At 64.9% G+C, this 15,482-nt stretch overlaps 2 protein-coding genes across 2 annotated transcripts; both read left to right on the plus strand.

The window, feature by feature from the left end:
* The first annotated feature begins 1,350 nt into the window (after window positions 1-1,350).
* On the plus strand, window positions 1,351-11,286 carry CARD9 (caspase recruitment domain family member 9). The gene is made up of 13 exons (XM_012445249.3): window positions 1,351-1,448; window positions 2,927-3,126; window positions 3,564-3,701; window positions 3,854-4,158; window positions 4,291-4,470; window positions 4,569-4,712; window positions 5,120-5,245; window positions 7,569-7,760; window positions 8,156-8,197; window positions 8,535-8,580; window positions 10,338-10,414; window positions 11,013-11,089; window positions 11,174-11,286. The coding sequence occupies exons 2-13, from the start codon at window positions 2,943-2,945 to the stop codon at window positions 11,271-11,273; spliced, it is 1,611 nt and encodes a 536-aa protein (XP_012300672.1). The 5' UTR covers window positions 1,351-1,448; window positions 2,927-2,942; the 3' UTR covers window positions 11,274-11,286.
* A 526-nt stretch (window positions 11,287-11,812) lies between these two features.
* On the plus strand, window positions 11,813-13,909 carry DNLZ (DNL-type zinc finger). The gene is made up of 3 exons (XM_021671443.2): window positions 11,813-12,040; window positions 12,689-12,828; window positions 13,630-13,909. The coding sequence occupies exons 1-3, from the start codon at window positions 11,813-11,815 to the stop codon at window positions 13,796-13,798; spliced, it is 537 nt and encodes a 178-aa protein (XP_021527118.2). The 3' UTR covers window positions 13,799-13,909.
* The last annotated feature ends 1,573 nt before the right edge of the window (window positions 13,910-15,482 follow it).

Here is a 15,482-nt window from a genome sequence, read left to right on the forward strand (position 1 = left end):
CACCCACTCTCAGCAGGGCCCAGGACGGCACTTCTGCCCGCACACTCATGCTGCTGGTCAGGGGCACAGCCCCCTGGAACGTGGCTTTCCCAAGAGCCCACGAGGACCCTAACTGTCCGCCCCCAGTGCCCAGGAGGACCCCAGGTATCCGCCCTGAGTGCCCACGAGGACCCTAACAGTCCGCCCCGAGAGCCCGGGAGGACCCTAAGTGTCCGCCCCCAGTGCCCAGGAGGACCCTAAGTGTCCGCCCCGAGTGCCCAGGAGGACCCTAAGTGTCCGCCCCCAGTGCCCAGGAGGACCCCAGGTGTCCGCCCCGAGTGCCCAGGAGGACCCTAACAGACCATCCCGAGTGCCCGGGAGGACCCTAACTGTCCACTCTTCAATGCATGGTGTCAGGTGCTGTCCCTGCAGAGGCCTGAGGGCTAGAGGCTGGGAGGGGTAGGTGAGCGCCACACCAGCTTCCCGCCCTTCCGGCCTGGTGGCCCCTTGCCAAAGCTGCTGGGCGGCAACTCAGTTCAACCAGCTTTACCGGGTGAGCCGGGGCCTGGGGGTTCCCAAGCCTGCAGGGACGAAGCTCTGGCAGCCCACATGCTGAAGTGCACGGTTCAGGCACAGTCTGCTGCCTGCTGTGTGGATGGGGACGGAGCTGTGCCCTGCCATCACTGGCCCTTCTGAAGCTGGTTTGGGGGACCCTGGGAGTGGCCTTAGTCCCCACGTGCATCCTGGTGAACAGCAGGGATGCCTCGTCATATGCATAAATAACGAAGTCGAGCAACACTTCTGGAAGGGACGTTTCTCCCGAGTGCAGCTGGGTGGTGGCTGGTGCCGTGGCCCCGGGCAGGCTGCAGTGGCCTCCTGGGGGCCACGAGGTAGGCTGCAGCCCTTTTGTGACCAAGGTGTGTTCTGGTCATGCTGTGTGACTGTGTGCTCCCATGCACGTGCCCTGAGGGTCTGGCCATACCCGCTGGCCCAGCCCTGCCCCGCTGGCCCTTGATGCTGGCGAGGGCGAGGGTGTTCGCACACAGCATGCCCCACTGAAGAAGCCTCCAGAAGTCTGTGACCAGTCCAAAGCAGCTGGGTGTGGGCTGACCTCGTCGGGCCCCCTGGGGGCCTCTGCTCTCCTGCTTGCCAGGCGCCAGGGCTAGTCCTCTAAGGCAGCCCCAGGACCCCTGGCCACCAGACAGGCTGGGAGTGCTGGGAGCAGCTTCCCTGGAGGGCAGAGGACTTCCACTTCCCTCTGCCCCACCTCTTGGGGCCTCCTGGGCTGGGCGAATCAGAAGGCAGGCCGCCAGGGACTGTCCCCCTGTGGGAGGACTGGTGGGACTGCGGAGTTAACCAGAACCCATCAGGAAGTGCACAGGCGTCCCAGGGTGCTCCTCTTCACTGCAGTCACGGGGAGCATCTCCCAGAGGCTCCGCAGCCCAGGCTCCTGGTTCGTCTGCGGTCAGGTGGGTCCTGGACCCTCAGGTGGGTAGGTCTGGTGCTTTTCTGAAAGGTGGCCAGGAAGGTTGGTGTCGGTCTCGTTCAGGATCCTGGCGCTGATGCCCCAGAGCAGCGTGAGGCTTCCCACAGGGAGCTGGGCAGCCTCCGCGTGCGGCCCCGTCCGTTTCACGGCCACTGGGCAGGGACGTGTTCACTTCAGTGGAATTACCAGCCAAGGCAGGTGGGACTCTGGATTCAGGCTGGGGAGGCAAGGAAGGGGCCCAGTGTTCCCAGGACTGTCTGCCGCGTGGGTGGTGCTTCTGTTCAGCCCCTTGTCTGTCAAAATTGGCCTGAATGGAATGACAAAGCACAGCAGGAAGTTGAGAAAATCCTCAAAAGACCAAGCCTGGGGCAACTGTGTCTCCAGGAGAGGTGACCCAGCTCCTTTGGGCTGGAAATCAACTTTCCCAGCGGGGCAGGAGGCTGTCTGAGGAGCGGGGTCTTGCGTGGGAGGCAGGACCGTGTGGGCGCTCCCCGCCTTGGCCCAGTCGCAGTCCCGGAGGGAGTGGCTTTCAGCGGTGGACACTTCCACCATGCTGGCAGACAGGGACAGCAGTGGCTGGTCCCAACATGGGTAGTTCTTTTGCTGCAGCCAGCGAGATGGTCCTGGAGGGGCTGGCCGGGGCTGGGCCTCGCTGGGGCAGGAGAAGAGTCCAGGGATTCACTGGTGCCCAGCACCTACCAACCTGGAGAAAACGCCACAGCAGCACTCCTGGCTGGCCGGGGCAACACTCACAGCTCTTCCCAGGGTTGTGGGGCCAGGAGGTCGGGGGTGACAGAGACACACTCCTGTGGGCAGCTCTTCTCGGCTGGTACAGTGACCCTGGCAGCTGTGGCAGGGCTGGGTGGCCACTGTTGCATCATCAGCAGCCGGCCATGGAGGAGGGAGGGCACAGCCCGGGATGTGAGCGGGTGTCGGTCAGGGGAATGAGGAAGTCCCAAAAGGACCGGCTCCCCCGGCTGCTGTGCTGGTGGGAGGGTCACAGGCCAACCCGCTCTCACCCAGCTTGGCCTGGCATTAGTGCCAGGCAGGTGCTCACACCTCCACCCACTCCACCCATGGAGGTGGCTGCCCTTGCAGGCTCCAGGGCGAATTGGGAGTGTCCAGGATGCAGAGGCCAGAGGGGGGTCATGCTGAAGAGGGAGTTCCTCTCTCGGACCCATCTGTGCCTCCCTGGGTGCATATCTGGGTGACAGGAAGGCCAAGGGGCAGCAACAGGGGCTAGGAAAGGCTGTGGAGGGGCCTGAAGGGGAGGGGGTCACTGTGTCTCTGCTGCCTCCCTGGGGGATCCGGCTGTGGGGACGGGCACCTCTCCCGGATGCCCCTGGGCTGACCCCCTTGACAGCCCTGACAAGAGCCCTGGCCCAGCATCTGAGAAGGGAGCAGGCCTGGGTGGGGGCAGGAGCCGGTGTCACGCTCAGTGGCTGCCTCAACTCTCCCCAGCCTGCCTGCGGGGGCCATGTCGGACTACGAGAATGATGACGAGTGCTGGAGTGCCCTGGAGGGCTTCCGGGTGATGCTCACCTCGGTCATTGACCCCTTGCGCATCACGCCCTACCTGCGGCAGTGCAAGGTCCTGAACCCCGATGATGAGGAGCAGGTGCTCAGTGACCCCAGCCTGGTCATCCGCAAACGGAAAGTGGGTCAGTGCTGTCCCAGAGGCTCCCGGCCCCAAACCCAACCAAGGAGCCTGCTTGGAGGTGGCTGCAGGCTCTGCGACCCTGTCCCTCGACCCCAGAGGAGCCCCGCCCAGCTTTGCCCCTGGCCACCCAGTGAGGCGCACACTCAACCCTGACAGGTGGCCGCCCCACCCCCCAGCCCTCTCTTGCCGGCTTGGTGCTGCCAAGAGGGGCCATGGGGCTCCCACCACAGCAGGGACTCCTGAGACAGCCAAGGGGCAGGTGGGCAGCCCTTTGCCCCCAGCCTGGTACCCAGACCCTCAGGGTGCCTCATCCACGACCCAGACCGCAGCGCACCTCCTCTGCGTACCAGCCTCCACCTCTCCCCGCCCCCGGGCCCACCCACCCAGCCCTCTGCCCCGCCAGCGCCCCGCCCCTAGTTCAGCCTCTCCGGCCCGCAGGTGTTCTCCTGGACATCCTGCAGCGGACAGGCCACAAGGGCTACGTGGCCTTCCTCGAGAGCCTAGAGCTCTACTACCCGCAACTGTACAAGAAGGTCACGGGCAAGGAGCCAGCCCGCGTTTTCTCCATGATCATCGGTGAGTGACGGGGAAGGGGGCCGGGCGGCGGTGCCGGGTCATCTGCCAGGCCCACACGCCTAGGAGCCCCGAGCTCCTGCCACAGCGCGAGGCATGATGGAGCCGGATCGCCGGGGAACGCGGGCCCTGTCTGACACTGGCCTGGCCCACAGATGCGTCCGGGGAGTCAGGCCTGACGCAGCTGCTGATGACCGAGGTCATGAAGCTGCAGAAGAAAGTGCAGGACCTGACCGCGCTGCTGAGCTCCAAGGACGACTTCATCAAGGAGCTGCGGGTGAAGGACAGCCTGCTACGCAAGCACCAGGAGCGCGTGCAGAGGCTCAAGGAGGAGTGCGAGGCCGGCGGCCGCGAGCTCAAGCGCTGCAAGGAGGAGAACTACGACCTGGCCATGCGCCTGGCGCGCCAGAGCGAGGAGAAGGGCGCCGCGCTCATGCGGAACCGCGACCTGCAGCTGGAGGTGCGCCCGCTGCCCCAGGGAACCAGGGTGGCCCCCCTCGCCTGGCCTGGCGGGGTCTGCAGGTCGGGGGCGGCCCCGTGGGTCGGCTGTCAGCACCTGGAGTGGACCCCGGGCTCACCCGGCCTTCCGCAGATCGACCGGCTCAAGCACAGCCTCATGAAGGCCGAGGACGATTGCAAGGTGGAGCGCAAACACACGCTGAAGCTCAGGCACGCCATGGAGCAGCGGCCCAGCCAGGAGCTGCTGTGGGAGCTGCAGCAGGAGAAGGCCCTGCTGCAGGCCCGCGTGCAGGAGCTGGAGGCCTCGGTTCAGGTGGGGCCGCGGGCAGGGCGGGCGCAGGTGGGGCGGGTGCAGCCTGGCCGGGCGGCGTGGGCCTTCCCAGCCGGGCCATTGCTTTTTGCCCCCTTCAGGAGGGGAAGCTGGACGGGAGCAGCCCCTACATCCAGGTGCTGGAAGAGGACTGGAGGCAGGCGCTGCGGGACCACCAGGAGCAGGCCAGCACCATCTTCTCCCTGCGCAAGGACCTCCGCCAGGGCGAGGCCCGTCACGCCCGGGTACGAGCGTAGGCGGCGACACGTGGCCCTTGGGGGCCACACCGGGCTGGGTGGGCTGAGCTCCGCCCACTCCGTCTGGAAGGTGGGGTGCGGGGACCCCAGTGCAGCGTCTCCACTCACCCACTCCTGGAGGCACAGTGGATAGTGCCCACTCCTTGCTCACCTGCACCCCCTGGCAAAGGCCATGGGCTTACTGTAGCTGGGCACAACAGTGCCTGAGGGCTGCGGGAGAGCCCTGCGCTGCCGTGGTCTGGAAGGGCGGGTCGGTAGGTGCCTGGGGACTCCTATGGCCTCCCCCAACATCCCAGCTGACCTGACCCATGTTCCTGAGCTCCTAGCTGGAGCACCCGCCACGGGTCAGAATGGGGGGCCTCCGGCCTTGGGGGCTGAGCTGCTACCCCCTGCAGTGCATGGAGGAGAAGGAGACGCTGGAGCTGCAGTGCCGGGCCCTGCGCAAGGACTCCAGAGTGTACAGGGACCGCATCGAGGCCGTCCTGCTGCAGATGGAGGAGGTCGCCGTCGAGCGGGACCAGGTGGGCGCTCATGGGGGCGGGACAGAGTGCCCCATTCGAGGTGGGTGCCCCAGGGCCACAGCCCTTGAGGGCAGTTGTCAGAGGGCTTTTAATCTTTGTTATTTTTGAGATGGGGTCTCGCTATGTCACCCAGGCTGGCCTCAAACTACTGGCCTCAAGCAATCCTCTGGCCTCAGCCTCCCAAAGCGCTGGGATTGCAGGTTAAGCCGACACAATGGCCTGTTTTTTAAATGACAGAAGGAATATCTAACACTAAAAAAAACTAAACTGAGGCCGGGCGCGGTGGCTCACGCCTGTAATCCCAGCACTTTGGGAGGCCGAGGCGGGTGGATCACGAGGTCAAGAGATGGAGACCGTCCTGGTCAACATGGTGAAACCCCGTCTCTACTAAAAATACAAAAAATTAGCTGGGCGTGGTGGCGCGTGCCTGTAATCCCAGCTACTTAGGAGGCTGAGGCAGGAGAATTGCCTGAACCCAGGAGGCGGAGGTTGTGGTGAGCCGAGATCGCGCCATTGCACTCCAGCCTGGGTAACAAGAGCGAAACTCCGTCTCAAAAAAAAAAAAAAAAGTAAACTGATGAAGTCAATACTCCCCCACCCCAGCCTGCTGTCAGGGGAAACTTCTACCGTCCGGCTCCACCTTAACAGATATATTCCTTCCCTCCCTTCCCTTCCCCTCCCCTTCCCCTCCCCTTCCCTCCCCTCCCCTTTCCCTCCCCTCCCCTCCCCTCCCTTCCCTTCCCCTCCCCTCCCCCACCTCCCCTCCCCTCCCCCTCCCCCCACCTCCCCTCCCCCTCCCCTTCCCTCCCCTCCCCTCCCCTTCCCTCCCTTCCCCTCCCCCACCTCCCCTCCCCTCCCCCTCCCCCACCTCCCTTCCCCCTCCCCCCACCTCCCCTCCCCTTCCCTCCCCTCCCCTTCCCCTCCCCTCCCCTCCCCTCCCCTCCCCTTCCCTCTTTCTTGTCTCCTCCCTTCCTTCCTCCTCCTTTTTTTTCCCCCCTCTAACATGGATCATAGGAAAGAATCTTTTTTTCTTTCTTTCTCTTTTTTCTTTTAGTTTTTGTTTTATGAAAATGGAAGCCTTCTGTCTTGTTTTACCAGTAGCTTTTTTTAATCTTGAAAAACAATCTTGGCTGGATGCGGTGGCTCAACCCTGTAATCCCAACACTCTGGAAGGGCGAGGTGGGTGGATCACTTGAGGTCAGGAGTTCGAGACCAGTCTGGCCAGCACGGTGAAACCCTGTCTCTACTAAAAATACAAAAACTAGCCAGGCGTATTGGTGGGCACCTGTAATCCTAGCTACTCACGAGACTGAGGCAGGAGAATCACTTGAATCCAGGAGGCGGTGGTTGCAGTAAGCTGAGATCACGCCACTGCACTGCAGCCTGGGTGACAGAGTGAGACTCCATCTAAAAAAAAAAAAATTTGGCATGGTGGCCAGTGCCTGTGGCCCCAGCTACTTGAGAGGCTGAGGTGGCAGCAAGGGCAGGGCTGTGTCTGCTTCCCAGGTCCCGTCCCAAGTCCCATTCTGGGGTTGTTTCTGATGGACATCACTGCTGCTTCAGCGAATGCTGGACGGCAGTTTGCCCGAATCAGGAGCCTTAAAACGAGACCCCTGGGGCCATAAAGGAAGCCCCTGCCCCCGAGAAGCGCAGGCTCGGAGCTCCTGTAGGGGCCCCTCCACGGCCTCACTCGCACCCGGCCCACCCCAAGGCAGGGAAGAAAGGGCAGGTTCAGCTGTGCCCCCATGGGGGTTGGGGCAGCTCCCAGGGAAGGGCCTCCCTCGGGGCTGTGTGGGGGATGGGGGGTGGGCAGGGATTAGGGAAGCTGCCAGTCTTTGCTCGAGTCTGGGCAGCAGGCGTTAGGTGAGGCCCTCCCAGCTTCTGCTGCATGGGTGGTCAGGCCATCGTCTGTCTGCACGTTTGCTCCTGCACCTCAGCGTCCACGGTGGGGACAGGGATGGTAAAGTGTGCTGTGTTTGTGAAGGAGTCTTAGCTATGGACGGTCAGGCTCTCCATATCAAGCCGCAACCAAAATTCATTCCGTGTGCACGTGTGGGGGTGCAGGCGTGGGAGGACACAGAGGGGGGCTGCAGGGCCTATTCCGAGTGTGAGCCTTCCTTATGTTGTCTTAACTGTCACCTTTACAATCCCTCCAATGCTGGCTTCATGTCTGCAGAGCACAAAAAGGGAGGGACTGGGGCTGGCCTCTGCGGCCAGCGGCTTGATGTCCGCGGGGCCGCTGCTGGGAGTTGGGTGGTCAGGCTAAGGACCCAGGGCGAGCTTGGGGGCCTCGCTGAGGGTTGGCCTTGCGCTGTCCCGTCAGGCCATCGCCACACGGGAGGAGCTGCACACCCTGCACGCCCGGGGCCTGCAGGAGAAGGACGCGCTGCGCAAGCACGTGCGGGAGCTGGGCGAGAAGGCTGACGAGCTGCAGCTGCAGCTGTTCCAGCGTGAGGCGCAGCTCCTGGCCGCGGAGGGCAGGCTCAGGCGGCAGCAGCTGGAGATGCTCGTCCTGGTGGGCCTGGCACATGGGGCAGGGAGGGGAGCTAGGGGCATGCAGGGCTCAGGGGGCATGGAGCCTCAGGACGCCCTGGCCCTGGCCTTCCCGACCCAACCCTTCTCTGTGATGGGCCCCAACCTAACGGAGCCCCTCCTCGCGGTCGGGGCGGGGGGCGGTGAGGGCACAGGGGCAGATTGGGGCCCCAACAGGAAGTGGGACTGCAGGGCCGGGGTGGGGCCTGGGCCTGGCCATCAGGCAGCCTAGCAGGTGGTTCTGGTCATGGAAGGGGCTGTTGCGGCTGAGGGCATGCCCAGGGCCCCCTGGAGGATCCCGCTCTGTGCCCTGTCTACCCCGTGCCTGGGGAGCCCTAGGCCCCCACAGCCCACTCACCCCATTTTCTATGACTACAGAGCTCCGACCTGGAGGATGGCTCACCCAGGAGCTCCCAGGAGGTGAGTGAGACCCCAGCCGGCACAGGGCTGCCCCTCCTTCACCCAAGCTGCCACCAGGCACGGCCCCACACTCCCCGTCATGTGGTCCTGCTTGGTGGCTAGGCTGGGTGGAGGAAGAGCAGGCGGCCGCACACTAAGGCCTCCGACAGCTCAAAGGGTAAGGACAGTGCCCACCACCTGGCACCCTCATGGCAGGACCTTCCCGGCTGGGCGCCTGAGTCGCTGAGAAGCTCTGTGCAGGGGGTGGCAGCAACAGCCAAGAGCCGGGGTGGGCAGTGTGGCCAGGTCCAGTCCCTGGCAGAGGGGCCTAACAGGACATCTCGCCTCTCTTCCGAAGCTCTCGCTCCCCCAGGACCTGGAGGACACCCAGCTCTCAGACAAAGGTGAGGAGGTGACGGCTGTGCACCCGGAGGCCTCCCGGCTGCCCCATCTTCAGAGCAGGCAGCCGTGCGTGACACGCGCCCGTCTCTGCCTCTACCACCCTCACTCCACAGATGGGGAAGCTGGGGCTGGGGGATAAGTAAAATGGCCATGGCACCCAGAGAACAGACCACAGGGCCCAGCTGGAACCTGGGGCACCGGCTGGTGGGACAAGTGTTCCCTGTGGCGGGGAGTGTGGCGTCCCTCAGGGCAGCCCCCACGGTGCAGAGTCCTGCCTGCTCCAAGCTTCCTTTTGGGCAGAGGGAGGTGGCAATGAGCAAATGCCCAGGTGCACGAGGCTAGAAAGTGGGGTGAGACGGGACCCCATGGGGCTTGAGGGACAGGGCCCAATGCAGGGGTGGCCAAGGGCCTGCTGTGTCCCGGGGCCGTGGGGCGGGGCAGTGGCAGGGGCTTCTAGCGGTGGGGCAGGCCCCCTCTGCCCGTCTGGAGAAGGACTGGGGTCGCTAGCTGGGAGCAGCCCCTGAGTGCTGAGCGGACCGTGTCTACGGGGTAGGTGTTTGCTCTCAATGTGGTGTCAGGCGGGGGTGGGGGAGGGCCCAGGAGAGGGGCCCTGGGAGGCTGCATGGGAGTCAGACAAGCTCCCTGAGCACCGGGCTGTGGCCTCCAAGCTGAGGCGGAACGGGAAGATGGAGCTGCAGATGGAGAAGTGAAGACCAGCACCTTTGGCCGCAGCCCAGAACACCTGAACGTGGGGATGCTGAGCCCCTACACGGGCACAGAGGCGAGCAGGACCCAGGAGTCCAGCTCAGGCACTGCTTCCATCCCCTGGGGTGGCTGTGGCAGAAGCCCCAGGAGGCAGGTGTGAAGGTCGGAGGGTGAGCAGGGGAGGGTGCCGGCTCTAAGGAGGGGCTGCCAGCCACCAGGATAACCCCTGTCTGGCCCTCCTGGAGGCACGGCTAAGACTGGATGTACGTGGTTTCTGCCCAAGGGTCCCGATCCCTAGTCTGCCCAGGTCCTGGCGGGTTCTGAGGGGTCCAGCCACTTGACGGTTTTCTCCCAGTTGCTGCAGTACCCCAGCCCCCGCTTCGGGAGGGACTGGACAGCCAACGTGGTGTCCCCAACCCTCTCCCCAGGGCTGACATGCCCACAGATGCTTTGGAGTGATGGGGGGCAGTGCAGCTCAGGCCCCACCCAGGCTTAAGCTCCCCCGAGGTCTGCGAGGCCTTCCTGCCTGGGGGGCAGCCGGTTCTCCGACAAAGGTGAGGAGGTGACGGCTGTGCGCCCGGAGGCCTCCCAGCTGCCCTGAGCGAGGCCCATCTTCAGCACAGGCAGCCTATGACAAGCGCCTGTCTCTGCTTCCACCACCCGCACTCCACAGATGGGGAAGCTGGGGCTGGGGGATAAGTAAAATGGCCATGGCACCCAGAGAACAGACCACAGAGCCCAGTTGGAACCTGGGGCCCCAGTTGGCAGGACAAGTGTCCCCTGGGGTGGGGGAGGAGAGGCAGTCACTGGCGGGAGTGCTGGGCCTGGGTTGCTGTCCAGCGGCCTCCTGGGGCAATGAACAGGCAAGGCGGCCACAGGCCCCAGTGTCACCTACAGAATGCAGTCTACACTGGACCCACATGGGGGTCCCACCAGGCCTTGGAAGACAGCCCCACAGGGCGTCAGCAATGCCGAGGAGGGGTGTGGCAGCCCGGCTGTGCGTGGCCCTGCAGGTGGGGTGGGCAGACCCCGCAGGAATGATTCTCCTTTCCAGGCGGCCTGGCCGACGGTGGGAGCCGGGAGCAGCCCTTTGCAGCTCTGCACCAGGAGCAGCTTTCACTGACCCCCCATGTAAGGCTGTCCCGGGATGGGCTCCCCCAGCTGTGGGCCTCGGGGTGACTTATCACAGGGAGGGTGGCTCCTCACCCTGGGCACCCCCTGCAGTGGTCCCGAAGGCTGACGGGTGACCACGAGGTCTCTGTCCTCCGTGCTTGGGGTGCAGTGTCTGGGATGTGAAGGGGACCACCCTCCTTTCTGGGGCACTGCAGCAGCTTGCAGGGGCTTGGAGGTGGATGTGCTGGGTCCTGGTTTCTTGGGGGCCTTTAGAGCAGATAGCAGCATCAACCCTGAGTAGGTTGGCACAGGAGCCCTGACAGCAAGGGCTGCCTCGGGCTTTGTTGCAGAAACAAAGGCCTGGAGCCCAGGCTGGAGCCGTGGCTTGGCCTCCTGGGCGTGTCCTGGCATCTGAAATGCAGGATGCCCATACCGGCTCCCCTCCCGGGGTACCGGCAGGCCCCCCAGGGCGAGCTTGGCCTTGAGCTGGGCTGAGGCTGTCTGGGCTCCCTGCCTCCCCACCAGTCTTCAGTTGCAGGGGCCAGTGGGGGGTGCGTGAGAAGGGTGGGGGTCCCTCGGGGTGCTGGCCAGAGACCCAGCCTTCCCCCTTCTCCAGGACGCAGGCCTGAGCAGCGGGGAGCCCCCAGAGAAGGAGCGGCGACGCCTCAAAGAGAGTTTTGAGAACTACCGCAGGTAGGCAGGTGGCGCCCAGCCTCCTCCAAAGCGGACTGGGGAGGGGCAGCCGGGTCTGCGCCTGAGACTCCTGTGTCTTCGCAGGAAGCGTGCCCTCAGGAAGATGCACAACGGCTGGCGGCAGGGGGAGGCGGACCGGGAGAACACCACGGGCAGCGACAACAGCGACACCGAGGGCTCCTAGCCGCAGCAGCGCGGGCCGGCCCAGGGCACGCCCACCGGCCCTGCCACCCAGGGGTGCCGACGCCCTGGGCTTGGAACCAGGAGTCTGGTGCCCTGAAAGCCGCAGCCGGGCCGCCGGGCGTTGGAGTGTTCTGTTAAGCGGACTTCGGCTCGCGGAGCCCACGCGGGTGCTCGCCACCCCGTGCACACGCGTTTGTGTAACTTGAGGGTCTGTTCTATTTCACCGTGTAACACACGATACACGTATGCATTGTAGAAGTGTTAGAAAACGCGGCTACTTAAATAAATAACACGGGTGACCCGAATTCCCGCTCCCACACTCGCGAGCAGCCCTGCGACCGTCCCTCCTCGCTGCGGACCCGCGATGTTCTCGGGGTGCGGGCAGCACGTGGGCGCAGGGCCCCCACCAAGCTGCCAGGGGGCGGCAGAGCGCAGCGCGCCCCAGCCCGGAGGCCCAGACAGGCCGCTTCCGCCCGGTGCCGGCTTCCAAGATGGCGGGGGGGCGGGGCCGGGGCTGGGCGGACCGAGTCGGCGGGCGGGATGCTGCGGGCGGCGCTGGGCAGCGCGCCGAGGCTGCTGTGCCGCGTGCAGCCCCGGGAGTCCTGCCTGAGGCGGCTGTGGGGCCGCGGGGCCCGCACGGAGGTCGCAGGGAGGCGGCGGGCCTTGGCCTGGGGCTGGCGGCGCTCAAGCTCCGAGCCGGGGCCGGGACCCGCGGCGGCGCTGGGACGCGTGGAGGCGGCGCACTACCAGCTCGTCTATACCTGCAAGGTGGGCGCGCGGCGGGACGGAGCCGGAGCCAGAGCCAGACCCACACCTGGAGCTAGACGGCCTGCGGGGAGAGGCAGCCCGGGGGCGGGGGGCGGCGGTCTTCCGGAAGGGGGCGGTCTTCCGGGAGGGGGCGGGGTCAAGTCGCAGGAAGAGGTGGAGCCATCCCTTGGGGCGAGGTGGATGTGAGGCCTTCTGGGAGGGAGCGGGGTCGGACCATGAGAAGAGGTGAAGCTGTCCCTGGGGCGGGGCCTTCCCTGGAGAGCGTGACGGGAGTGGAGCCTCGAGGGGCAGGTCTTCCGGGGAGAGGGTGTGGGATGGGTGGAGCTATTTCCCAGGGGCGGGGCCTTCCCCGGAGAGGGTGAGGTGGGTGGAGCTACCCCTCGAGGGGCAGGTCTTCCCGAGAGCGCGTGTGGGGTGGGTGGAGCTATCCCTCGGAGGCGGGGCCTTCCTCAGAGAGGGTGAGGTGGGTGGAGCTATCCCTCGATGGGCGGGTCTTCCCAAGAGGGAGTGTGGGTGGGTGGAGCTATCTCAGGGGAGGGGCCTCCCCCGGAGAGGGTGAGGTGGGTGGAGTTACCCCTCGAGGGGTGGGTCTTCCCGAGAGGTGCATTGCGGCGCTCACAGCCTCACTAGCTGTCCTGTCCTAGCCAGGTCTGTGGGACTAGGTCCTCCAAGCGCATCTCCAAGCTGGCCTATCACCAAGGCGTGGTCATTGTGACCTGCCCGGGCTGCCAGAACCACCACATAATCGCAGACAACCTGGGCTGGTTCTCGGACCTGAATGGAAAGAGGTGAGGCCTGTACCCCAGGGCTGGGCCAGGAGCCCACCCAGAAGGACCCCGGCCTCCCTCGGGGAACGTTCCCCTCGTGTGGAGGTTTATAGATCCCACCTTGGCCATCCAGCCACCTTGTCAATACGAGACACACAGTTAAATGAGAATTTCCAATAAACCCCAGACAGCTTTTTAGTGTAAGTCTGCCCCACGTAGTGGGTCCATTTTAGATGCTAAATCTTGCCCCGTGGCCCTGCCTCTTTGCCTGCCTTCTGCCCTCACTGCCAGCCTTGTCCCTCTCTGCCATCTCGGGGTGGCTGGCCCATATCAAGGCTTGGGGCGTGGGCCCTGGCTGCTGGGAGAGCAGTGGAGGTGGTGTGGGGAGCCTGGTCTGGACCTTGCCTGGCCGCCACCTGGCTGGGAGGTCCTGGGCGTGCCCTTTGCCCTCTGAGCTCCGCGTTCTCATCTGAGGACAGGACAGTAACAGCGGCAGCAGGTCTGAGACCAGCGTGCCAGGTGCTTGGTGGTGCCTGGCCCTTGGGGCTGGGGCTGTCCTCCCATCAGACCCAGGGCTGTGCAGACTTCCCTCTGGTGCATAGAGGGTGGGACTGGTTTCCTGAGGTGGTGCTTACCGGCCGAGACACAGGGCTGGTGGGGGTGCACGGGCCAGCGTCTGAAGTGCCCCTGTGGCCTGATGCCACAGGAGTGCTGGGCATGGCACTCACAGCTCTGGCCTGGCCATGGGGTGCCCTGAGGGGACTGAAGTGCAGGGCAGGGGTAGGGGGACCCGAAGAGCCACGTTGCCTCCCTGCCTCTCAGAAATATCGAAGAGATCCTGGCGGCCAGAGGCGAGCAGGTGCGCCGTGTGGCTGGCGAGGGGGCCCTGGAACTGGTTCTGGAGGCTGCAGGGGCCCCCACATCCACTGCTGCTCCAGAAACGGGTGAGGACGAGGATCCCACCCACCCTGGCAAGACGGAGCCAAGCTGACCCCTGCACTCCCCGGCACTGTGGGACTTCTGCCTTCCAGAAGGATATTTCGGTCCTGGGCCTCTCCGGACTTGGCCTGTTTTCTATCAATAAACAAACATCCCTTCCGGGTGCCGGGGCCTGCGGCCCTGGTGTTGTTTCTTTTTCTGGAGTTAGGAGGACTGCTCTGAATCCCTGGTGCTGCTGGGTGGGACGTTGGAGCCGCAGGACCCTGGGCCTCACCGTGGTTTCTCCTATGAGGAGTCACCTTGCATGGGGGGCCCTGGGCGCATGGAGAGGGGGCTGGATGCGGAGTCAGACCCCCTCCTGGCTGTCACTGCGTGGCTTTGGGCAGGTCACCACCCCTGTGAGCCTCAGCCTTCCCCTGCAAGCCCCTTGCCGTCCCCCTGGACAGCGCTGCTGATCCACACTTCCGTGAGCCAGTGCAGACCTGAGCCCTGGCCCACGCAGGACCAGCAGCTCTGATGGTTGCGGGTCAGGAGCTCCAGGCCCCTCCGGGGGAGCCAGCTGGGCCTCTCTCCCTTGGTGGGCAGTGCGTGCCCCTGGGGCCTCTGAGGCATGTGGGGTTTGTCTCCAGCCTTGTTTGACTGCCCGCAGATGTCCCTGTGTTTATGAAAGCGAGCAAATGCAGGGGCCTGTTTATTTGCAGAAATGTTCTGTGCTCTGTGACCTTCAGCATTAATCACCCGTCATACTGTGGCAGGGAAGAGACGGGATGGGGCGCGGTGGGAGGTGGAGGAGGACAGCGCGACAGGGACCCAGTGTGGCCCCTCCCAGAAGGACCCGGCTGGGACTGCCAGCTCACAGCCAGCCCGTGGGAGGCCAGGGCGCAGCCGCATTGTTCCCAGTGCGCTCGTGGCGTGGGCTTTGCCTCGATTACCCCGTCCTCTCAGCCGACAACCCTCTATTACTCCCACCTGGAGCCTCTGTGCCACGTGTGGAAACTATCCTCCTCCGGGCTGAGCCCCCGCTCCCCGGCCTGCTCCTCCATAGAGGCACTGGCTGGGGGTCTCCTGGGGGCCTGGAAGTGCAGGGGCCAGTGGGGCTGGGCTTGGCCTGGCTGCCTCACTGCCTCCAGAGGGCTTGGACCAGCATGTCGGGAGGTCCAGGGAGCTGTTCAGAACTGGACGGAGGAGAGCTGCTCAGGCCAACCCTCCTCTTACAGATGGGAGATGGAGACCGGGAGTTGGGAGGTAGACGTTACCATGTCTTTCTGTGTCTGATGCCGGCACCTCTGGGCCCAGGCTGGCCCTGGAAGGACACCCCTCCCAAGGCTGGCACGTTCCTAGGGAGTAAAGTTCCATTCCACCCCCGAGCCAGATGCGTCCCACCAGCTCCTGCCTGAGGTACCCTGGAGCCCGTCTCCCTCTGCCCTTCCCTCCCCCCAGCCCCACTCCCACAGCCAGGTTTCTGCCGGGGGCTTCGCCATCCTAATCTCCCCTACTCTGCACCCACCACCCCTCTGGGACCTCCCTGCCTCCCAGGGATGGCTGCTGGCCTGGGCATCTGTCGCTACAGCGTGCCTCTCCAAGAAGCCTCCCCCAGCTGCACCTTCAGAGGCTGTCCCAGGTGCCAGCCAGCCAGCAGTGTGGGGGCATGGCTGCACCTCCCTGGCTGTGAGTGGTCCCAGGCCCTGCGAGGTTACTTGGACCCTGTGTGCCTGGGCCACTGCCCACAAGCTGGC

Source organism: Aotus nancymaae, unplaced genomic scaffold (genome assembly GCF_030222135.1).
Source record: "Aotus nancymaae isolate 86718 unplaced genomic scaffold, 86718_ANA_hifiasm-v0.15.2.pri h1tg000063l, whole genome shotgun sequence".
In the NCBI taxonomy this organism is placed as follows: Eukaryota; Metazoa; Chordata; class Mammalia; order Primates; family Aotidae; genus Aotus; species Aotus nancymaae.